The sequence below is a fragment of the Sceloporus undulatus genome, chromosome 5 (assembly GCF_019175285.1).
Source record: "Sceloporus undulatus isolate JIND9_A2432 ecotype Alabama chromosome 5, SceUnd_v1.1, whole genome shotgun sequence".
NCBI lineage: Eukaryota > Metazoa > Chordata > Lepidosauria > Squamata > Phrynosomatidae > Sceloporus > Sceloporus undulatus.
In genome coordinates this window covers 41,558,358-41,568,689 of record NC_056526.1, presented here as the reverse complement: position 1 = coordinate 41,568,689, position 10,332 = coordinate 41,558,358, and the positions used below count along the sequence as shown (strand labels likewise).

The 10,332-nt window shown below is 43.7% G+C and overlaps 1 protein-coding gene across 3 annotated transcripts in view; it reads left to right on the top strand.

Annotated features, from left to right (window-relative positions):
- Positions 1 to 10,332, top strand: part of ARHGDIB (Rho GDP dissociation inhibitor beta) — a 26,407-nt gene that overhangs the window by 666 nt on the left and 15,409 nt on the right. Inside the window, exon 1 of one of the 3 annotated variants that reach the window (XM_042468922.1) lies at positions 5,745 to 5,918. The exons of 1 other annotated variant lie outside the window; for it this stretch is intronic. In XM_042468922.1, the coding sequence (XP_042324856.1) occupies positions 5,830 to 5,918 (89 nt within the window). In that variant the 5' untranslated portion in view covers positions 5,745 to 5,829. Of the gene's footprint in view, positions 1 to 5,744; positions 5,919 to 9,248; positions 9,399 to 10,332 lie in introns of those variants that run through there. One more of the 3 variants, XM_042468925.1, reaches the window with a different exon arrangement.

The following is a 10,332-nucleotide window of genomic DNA, read 5'->3' as shown; positions in this document are numbered from 1 at the left end:
CCTATGCCAAGGGAGCCTTCCCTCAGGTGATGAAGTGCCACTCCATGCCACGGGAGCCTTCCCTCACGTTTTTTTGAGGTGCCCAAGGAGTGGGCATGCCCTCAGGTGGCCATGCTAAAGGAACCTTCCCTCAGGTGGTGAGGTGTCCAAGGAGTGGGCATGCCCTCAGGTGGCTATGCTAAAGGAGCCTTCCCTCAGGTGGTGAGGTGCCCAAGGAGTGGGCATGCCCTCAGGTGGCCATGCTAAATGAGCCTTCCCTCAGGTGGTGAGGTGCCAGCCCATGTCAAAGGAGCCTTCCCTCAGGTTATGAATTGTCACCCCACCCCAAGGGAGCCTTTCATCAGAATCATAGAATCTCATAAGGGTACAGTTAGAAGAGACCATAAGGGCCATCCAGTCTAACCTCCTGCCATGCAGGATCAAAGTATCCCTGACAGATGACTATCCAGCCTCTGTTTTAAAATATCAAAAGAAGAGACCACACTCTGAGGCAGCATATTCTGTTTTCAAACAGCTCTTGCTGTCAGTTCTTCTTAATGCTGAGGTGAAATCTCGTTTCCTGTAGTTAGAACCCATTGCTCCAGGGCTATCATATCCATCTCCCTAAGTTGTTCCTCATAGGGTATGGTTTCCAGACCTTTCACCATTTTGGTCATCTTCCTCTGGATACACTCTGGCTTGCCAACATCCTTTTCGAACCTTGACCAAAGCAGAATAGAGTGAATTCAGAACCTGAATTTGAAACAGTTCTGAGCTGAAAGAGACTGGAATTCATAAATGTTTTAGCTCTCTATTAAATTCATCTCCCTACTGCCTTTGCAAAAGGAGTGAAATTCTTTCACAGGCACAGGAATTAGAGAGAAGAACAGCATGTTCTGCCCTCAGGGAAACCAGGCTCTCACCCTGCTTCTAGATGTGGTTATGAGATGCCACCCCATGACAAAGGAGCCTTCCCTCAGGTGGTGAAGGGCCACCCCACATCGAGGGAGCCTTCCCTCAGTGGCTGAGGTGCCAGCCCATGGCAAGAGAGCCTGCCCAGGGAGCTCCTTTGCCCCAAGGATTGCTCTGAGGAGACTAAGCAGGACTGGAACACTGCCCTGAAGCAGAGAGATTTGCTGCTGTGTGCCTTGAAGTCGTTTCTGACTTCTGGTGACGCTATCATGGGGTGATCCTGGCAAGTGACTTCAGAGGGGGGTTTACCATAGCCCTGCTGTGAGGCTGAGAATGTGAGTGCCCAAGGTCCCAAGGGTTTACATGGCCCATCTGGGATTTGAACTCTGGTCTCCCAGTGTCCTAGTCCAAGGTTGAAAGCACCACACCACACTGTGTCTCTAGAGAGAGAGATGGAGACAAAGGGGTTATTCTCACATTTTGGTTTGGAATGTGACTATGCAAATAATCTCATTTATGCATTCCCAATTTGTTGTCTACGAGATTTTTTTTATTGGAACTACATCTGTGCATGTTCTGTTGCTCACACGTGTCAACACTGCAAATAAAGATGGAGTTGATGATGCAGATGTATTTGAAACACATTCAAAACATGCAGATTTTTATCCCAGTTTATCCTTGGTCTATCCACATCAGTTATTCACACAGCTGACAATGTGAATCTTTCATAGGAAAAAAAAAACCTGAGATCAGTTATGCTGGGTTTTGTGGGGGGTTTGGAAGCCCCTCGAAAAACTTAATTGGATGCGTTCAAAATTCATGTGAACAACACAGATTCAACACATGTTCTACTGGGTTTATTTTCACTGTCTGAATAATCCTCTTAAGGGTGCAATTCTCTTTTTGCCTCTCTCCATGGAAAATTCCATTCCATCTCACTTCCTGTGCCAAAGCCTGTCCCTCATTCACAGAAACCCCAGAGGCCTCTTTAAGTTTCTTTCCTTATTTTTATGCCAAGGGATCTTGCAGCACCTTGTGAGACTAACTGAAAGATTGTGTTGGTAGCATGAGCACAAGCTTTTCTAGAGCCTACTTCCTCAAATGCATTTGACCAAAGGAAGTGGGCTTGAGTCAACCAAAGCTCATGCTACCAACTTCTTTCTTTCAGTTAGTTTAAAAAGCACTGCAAGATCCCTTGGCATATTGATTTTCCAGATAACATGGCTATGTCTTTGAATTCATTATTTTTAGAGATGAATGTGCTGTTTGCTTAAGGAGGTGAGCCAAATGCTGCAGAGGCCGCTGCTTAAGCACTGCAAGAATTGTCGCCTTCCCCCTACAGGAAGTGGGTAGGCTCCTGTGTTTGGCTTGCAGAGAGTTGCACTATTTGTGCATACTCCTTTCTCAGGCACTTACCATCTGTAAAATGGTGAAATCTGTAGTTCCATACTTCAGCTAGCCTGATTGAAGGATGAATATACGGAAGTAATTGCCTCACCAATTCCTAAAACAGACAATTTAATAGCAGGAACTAAGATGACACAGCCAGGACTCACTTTTTTGTCCAGCAAACAACTAATTACGATGGGAAGGAAAGAATAATGAGAATTTCTTGTACACATTTTGTTATGCCATAGTGCTTTTCTTTTAATTTCTCAAGCTCAGATTTAAGGTGAGGAGGATTTCTTCCCTCTGTGTGTTGTGAAATTGCCACCACCAGCAACAGCTTAAACCCCTTCTCCTTCTTGAAACCAGTGCTTTCTTTGGGGGCATTCTCACTGGCTTAAACTCCGGGTTACAAATAGAATTCAAGGTATAGCATTCCTATTATAAACCGAACTAACTCTAGAACATTTCTAGATTAACCCGCAATCGTTCCCACTAAGATCCGAATCTTTACCTGGGTTTTTATTTAATCCGTGTTAAGGGCTTATATACTGGGTTAAAAAAATAGAAGGGTCGAACCTACAATTTTCCCTTGATTCGGGACGGAATCGGAGTATTTAAATAGGAACGATCAGCCTCTGAAATCGAGTTAACTGGATGGGAGGAGCAGAGTGTGATGGGCTGGCTCGGGGGAGTCGCCCTTTCTGTCCCCATCCGTCGTCATCTTTGCTTCCCTCACTCCTTTGTCCGCGGCGGTCTTTTGATAAGAGATAAGGATTATTAATTTTTAAAATTTTTAATGGTTTACAGGCGCTTAATCTCTTTAGCACTTTAAGCTCCTGAAGTCCCAGCCGCTCAAGCGCCTGCATCTGTCAAAGGACTCTTAAAGGCTTCCCCCGGTGGATTGCAACCTGCCCTCTGTGTGAGGAGAGCCATTGAACACCATTTGTAATGGAGGAGAGGGTGGATGCACAGCAATCTGGGGGGAAATAGAGCCTTTCCTTCTCTCTTTCCCAAACAGAATCTGGGGAGACAAAGGAAACCCTGGATATGTGTGTGTGTGTGTATTCCACTTCAACCCACTGCCTTCTCCTCCTTGATCTGATTTTCCAACCCTGGGCTTTGGATGCAGAGTCTCTAGCCACTTCAACCCACTGCCTTCTCCTCCTTGATCCGATTTTCCAAACACACACACACACACAAAGAGAGAGAGAGAGAAAGGAGGAGGCTGGGTCCATAAGCCAGCCTGATTCCATGCCCTCCTTTCCCAAGGCATGTCCTCCATTGCTCCCCCCTATCCAGGACGACTTCCAAAATGCCATCTCTCTCCTTTTGCGCAGTCCAAAACCACATACTCATTCACACAGAGTCCATAAGCCAGGCTGCAAAGAGGAGGAGAGAGGCTGGGCCAGGGAGGTGTGTGTGTATCCCTTTAAGACGTCTATCCCAGGGACAGCAAGGCAGCTTGTGTGTGTGTGTTTGCACGCATGTATATATACACATATGAATGTATATTTGTGTGTGTGTGTGTGTCTGTGTATTAAGGTGAATTATAAAGTAATAACTTTTTTAATTTATGAAAAAAAACCTCATCTATAGTTCAAAACCCACTGTAGAAATAATACAGTTTGAGACTCCTTAACCTGCCCTGGCTCAGTACTAAGGAATTAGGGGAACTGTTGTGTTTGTGAGACATTTATCCTCCTCTGCCAGAGAGTGCTGGTGCCATAATAAACTACCATTCCCAGGATTCCCTAGCACTGAGTTATGGCAGTTAATATGAGGAGACACAGAAGAGGACGAATAAGGCTCCTTCTTGTCTGCGGAGACGCAACAGAAGAGCCTCGGATGCAGTCAAGCAGAAGTGCTTTGGGGAGGCAGTTTTCTCTCTCCCTCTCTTACTTTTGTCATTCGTGGGGAAGGATGGTTGAGAGAGAGAGAGAAAACTGCCTTCCTCCCCAAAGCACTTCTGCTTGGCTGCCTTGGAAGAAAGACCCCAGAGAGGCTGGGGGAAGTTCCTCCAGAGAAGCAGTCATCCTTCTGGCTTGGAGATTTGGGGAGAGATTTTTTGGAGGGGCAGCAGCCAATGAAAATCGTCTGCATCCGAGGCCCTTCTGTTGCATCTCCGCAGACAAGAAGGAGTCAGGTAGTGGGAACGCAGGTACAGGATACATCAGTGCATGTTACTCCGAATTATTGTGATGTCATGATGACGTTGCTTTGATTGACAGCCGAAACAAGTGAATGTGAATGAAAAAGTAACAGAACCGGTTTAAATATACACCAATTCATCCATGAATGGAAACAAAACCAGGACAATTACAGCAAATCAAAATAAAATGTTAAGTAAATGGGAACGATGAAGATAAAGCGATTTGAAAAGCGGGATAAAACTCGCTGTATTTTAAGTCGCTTTATAATGAACCGCTGTATTTAAAATCGTTGTAAATCATAAGTGAGAATGCCCCCTTTATAGAACAATTCAGGAATCTATGGTGCGTTACAGACCGCCCCTTTGGGGCGGCCTGTAGGCACGCCTTTCCCCACCAGGTCAGGGCCTCAGTGGTTAGAACGGCAGCCTCTGAGGCCCCGATCCGCCGCTTTCCGGGCTGCGGGGAAGCGGCAAAAGGCCGCTTCCCCGCAGCCTGGAAAGGGGTGTCCTTGGGGCTTCAAGCCCCAAGGACACCCCGTGGTGGCAGGGAGGAGGAGAAAAGGGCTGCTTGGCCCCTTTCTCCCTTGCGTCACTGGGCGCAGCCGTCTGAAGGCTGCGCTTAGCGACGCAAACCAGGAAGGAGCTCTGAAATGGAGCTCCTTCCTGCTCCACGCAAAGGGCGCACTAAGTGCCCTCGCACGGAGCGATGGTGTCACATCTGCACCGCCTCGTTTGGAGGTGGCATGTTCATGACGCCATCATGGTGGCGGCCATGTGGAACGACTGCTGCCATTTTGTACGCGCAGAGGGGTTGGGGGGGTGCGGAAGCACCGCCCCTTCCTAACCCTAGTACGCGCTCTGCGCATACTTTCATGGCGGTGTGTAACCCACCTATATCTTTTTGTTGTTGTTGTTGTTCTCTGGGAACACTGAAGTACTGTGGTACTATGGAAACCATTTTGAAATTCTGGGTGTGAACAAAGAAGAGCTATTGAGATGGCAGCAGATATAGAGATTGAAAGGATAAGGGGGAGAGAAAAGGGAAGAGACAGATTTCCCCCCCTTTTATTAACTCCCACACCACCACCTTTGTTAGAAAATTAAAAGGCAAGTGAAACATGCTGGTGGGACTTTTCTAAACTTCATGCTGTGCAAACACTTGCATACACCTTATATGCATATTTTTGGTTCTGGTTGTGTCCCACCTGTTTTGCAGCACAATACTATTTTGCAGTCTCAAGATACTTCCAAGTCAGGTCTGAGCTACTCAGTTTCTTCAGACTATTGCTTTTCTGAACTGGCAGCTGACCAGCAGAATCTGTACTTTGCTTGGACATCTTCCACTTTTCCAAGAGAAAATTCTCTTCAGATATAGTTGGGCATTGGTGTTGCCTAAAGTGATGTCAGCAGAGGGTCATCATGTGCCATGTCAATGCACTTTGGAAAGCGGCAACTTGTTGGCTGATCAAAGCAAAGCTGGAGCAAAACGGTAACTCTTTTTGGACAACTTGCAGAATTTTTCATCCAGCATGGCCGCTGGTTATCTAGTCCAAACATGTAACTTCATCAGGTTCTGCTTAGTCTCATTAGAAGAGAGAAGGAAGATTTTAAAATGAGTGAATTATAAATCAGCTCTGTGCTCACAGGGAGGGGATATCAGGTTGTACCTGTGCAGATGGGGTAACTGAAAGAATACTGCATATACTTGACTATAAGTTGACCTCATGTACTGTATAAGTTGAGGGCAGGTTTGGGGGCCAAAATTATGGATTTGTTTATGATCCGGGGATAGGTTGAGGGTAAATTTAGCAGCAATTAACAAAGGATAAGGATGAAGCAAAGGAAAACGACGCTAAAGAACTTAAAATTTGTTGATAAGCATAACTGTTTGTGGTCACCCTAAAGCAGAGGTAGGCAACCTGCGGCCCGCGGGCCGAATGTGGCCCGGCAAGGCCTTGGGACCGGCCCCAGCCTGGTCCTGCCGCCGATTGCCGCCAGGGCCTTTGGCCTCTCACGCGAGGGACATGGTGAGGCAATTGTCTATAGAAGCCTCACAAACATGCATTTATCTTAACATTTTTTTAAATCAGCAGTTTTTTCCGCGTGTCCTCCATTTTTTATTTAAAAAGTGCCCTCGATTTGAAATTTTGTCCTACATTTGTCCCGGTTTATTTATTTATTTAATTTTTTTTTTAAAAAAATTATTTAATTATTTATTTTTTGGCTTCGGCCCCCCAGTTGTTTGAGGGACAGCAACCCGGCCCCCGGCTCAAAAAGGTTGCCTACCCCTGCCCTAAAGGCTAAATGACGAGATAGTAGAGGGGGTTGATGCTTCTTTTAGGTCCTCTGAGAAGGGATTAAGCTCCCACCTTTCACCAGGGGTTGGTTCCCTTTTTGATAAGAGTTAAAGCACAGTACTTACATTGACCCATGGATAAGTAGACCCAGGTTTTTGGGGTCAATTTTTTAACTAAAATTTCTGGACTTATACATACAGCAATTTTCCTCACACTCAAGTTGGAGCATTAGGGATCTGACTCAGGTCCCCATCATGCACATTTTAACAGTCCACTGCTCATGTGTGGCTTTCTACCCCTAAACCTGTCTCCTTGCCTGCAGGCACAATTTTGCTTACTCACTGGTTTACTTGCTTCCTTTGTGTGGTTTTTTTCATATTAATTTGCTTGGATAATATAGTGGCTGTTTTCTGCTTCAGAGAAATAGATGAAGTTGTGAGTTAAATTCAGTAAGACCATTTCAGAGTAATTCTTTTTATTTGTTTGTTTTTGTTGGCTGTACAAACCATGGAAGGAATTAAAGAAACATGGGCAAAAAGAGTTGCCTTAATTTAGTCTTCTGTTAACTTCCTTTGTTCTCTGAGCAAATTAGCCAGGCTCATGAGGGCTTGTAAGTGGCATCACTTGGGGGTTTGGGGTGTGTAGGTGACACCACTCTTCCTCAAACATCTGCTTTTGGCAGAAATGGGCTGTGGCATTTGCCTGTATTTCTTTAAAATGCTCAAGAGATGGCGTGAGTGGGGTGAGGTTCAGTGCATGTGATATTGTAATTTAAAGGTATAATTTTAATTTTCCTAGTTGTTTATGTCAAAACTCTTACTATTAATTCAGTGATATATAGGAATTACAATTTATTGGTAAATTTGTCCCAAAAAGTTGCTAAGGATTCTGTATGGGTGTGGTATGGGAGGAGGTCAATGGGGGGATGACACCATGAGTTACCGCACCGGGTGACGCCAACGCTAGTGATGTCACTGAGGCTTGGTTGTAGCTCCTCCTTCTATGGTGATACTACATGTAGCATCACCATAAGGAGAGGAGCTACAACCAAGCCCTCATGAGCCTGGCTAAAACTTCTTCAAGCTTGGCTGGTGGTGACGCATGATGGGAAGGGTAGTTTGTCAGAACCTGGAGGTCTGTAAGTTCCTCACCCCTGATTCAAGCTCACTAGGCAATCATGGGCCAGACACTTTATCTTGGCCTTCATACCTCGCAGGCTTGTGTGTAAAACCCTGTAGTTACTCCGAGGTCTTTGAAGGAAACAATGGAAAAATATAAATAAAATTATTCAATTGAATTGATGCCATCTGTGCAAGACGTCCTTCTTCACCTTCATGGTATGGTTTGAGATGTCAGAAAAATCTGACATCAATCTCTAAGATTCCGTTTGTATCATTTCCAATGAAAGATTAGCACAGTCTGCATTTAGGGTTCTTATAATTTATGTTAATAGTACATTTGATCTCCCTCAAAATGTCCTGTGGAAGTATACTACTATTTATTTATAGCAGTTTACTTCCACAGGACATTTTGAGGGAGATCAAATGCACTATCAAATGCACTATTACTGCTATAAAGAAATAGAATAATATGACATGGGTGCTGTATGAGGTTATATAAGAGTTTTTTTTAATAGTTCTTTAAATTTTAAATTTTAATAATCTAATTTTAGCCTTTTGCAATTGTTTTTTAAACTTTGTATTTTTAATGTTTCATTCTGGCCTGTTACAGACTGCCAAAATAAAGCTGCTTCGGGTCTCTTTGGAGGTATGCTATTTAAATGATGCATGCGTCCTAAGAATCCGGAAGCTGCACCAAAAGCTGCACTCCAGTGCTTAGGAATGGAGTGTGGCTTTGGCACAACCTCTGGACTCTTAGGACCAATGCATCATTTAAATAGCATACCTCCAAAGAGACCCGAAGCAGCTTTATTTTGGCAGTCTGTAACAGGCCATTGTTTTTAATGTGGACTGTTTTAGCCAATTTTAAGTTTTTTAAGATTGTTAGCCACCTTGAGTCCCTATGCCAGAAGGAAGGTGGGATATAAATAAACAGCAATAATAATACTGTTAATCTGTTTGTTTGTTTGTTTGTTTGTGTTTTTTTTTTGCTTTGATGTCTCCTTACATAGACACTTCTATTATAAATTCTAACGATTATTCATTGCTTCTTGTGGCTCTTTCTTTTTCTCCAAATCTGCACCTCATCACTTGTGATCTAGATTGCTGAATGTCTTCTACTCCAGTTAATCTGTCCAGTTACTTGTACCCTTCTGGTTGTGTCCATTTGCCCATGTCACCTGCTCATCACTCCTTCCTCTTTCTTTGTTTCTGGTATGAAACCACCTTAACAGACTGGTTCTGCTTTTGCTGCAAAGGGAACTCCAGGTCAAGTCATGTCTGAGAAATTCATTGCATGTTGAATTCAGCATGTCTTCCTCCCCTTTTTGGAGCAATTTCAGTTCTGAATGCTGCTAGTAGGAGTCTACAGCCAGGGCATGTGTTGCCATAGGAACAAGCTACATGCTTCCTTCCTGCACAGGAAAGAGACCTGGTCAGAGCACAGACAACAGCTATTTTATGTGTTGTGCAGTCAAGAAATTACAGGATATATTTGCAGCTGGATTCATCGGCAGCTTTCTTTTTAAATGTTATATTATAGGCGCTATTCAGGTATTTTTCTTGATTGCCTTTCTTTCTAAATGTCGTCTCTAGCTCTCTAAGATGCAGCATGGAGTATTTGATTGCTTTCGATTGCAGTGGTATTGATCAAGGCTGTTGTGGTAGCTGTTGTTCAGTAATGGCTCTGCATGCAAGGTTGGGAGGTGATTGTTTCTAAAAAAGATGCTGGTCTCTGTCATATTTGTGTGGAACATTTTGTTAGACACCTAGGGTGATGTATACAGAGCTAAGATTTTTCTGCTTAAACAGTATCTGCCTTGCATACCAGCAAATGCTTAAACCTCTTTTGAATCTAGTTCCTATCAGCTTTAGAACTTGGGTTTTTAAAAAGATCTTATAGTAGACCTGTCAGCTGCTGCCCTGTGGCAGAATTCCACACAGAGAACTGTTCATGTTGAGAAGGCATGGCTGCTTTGCACTGCTAGTGTGACTACTGCTTGCCCTACTCTGTTGCAGCTTCAGGTAAGGAGATCCCTGAATGTTAGGTGGTATCAAAAGTAGTGGGGGTTGCTCATGCAAAAAATTGTTCAGTTTCACAGGTAGCAGGTATTTCTGGTTTCTAGTAGAGAAATGTATACAAACCACAAATGCTAACTATAATGTTAAAACAAGAGGAACATATGCTTGAATTTTCTTCGTTTTCCTTTCCCCTTCCCATCTCCGTTTCCTTTTGTGTCATGTCTTTTTAGATTTCAGTCCTTTTAGGCAGAGACTGGCTGTTGTTGTTGTTGTTGTTGTTATTATTATTATTGTTATATAGGTAATTGTAGAGCCTTTGTAGGTGCAGGGTAGGCTCCATGCTACAATAAATACATAGATATTGTTGTTACCCGCCTCGATCCTTAATCGGAAGAGGCGGGATATAAATAAATATTTATTATTATTATTATTATTATTATTATTATTATTATTATTATTATTATTA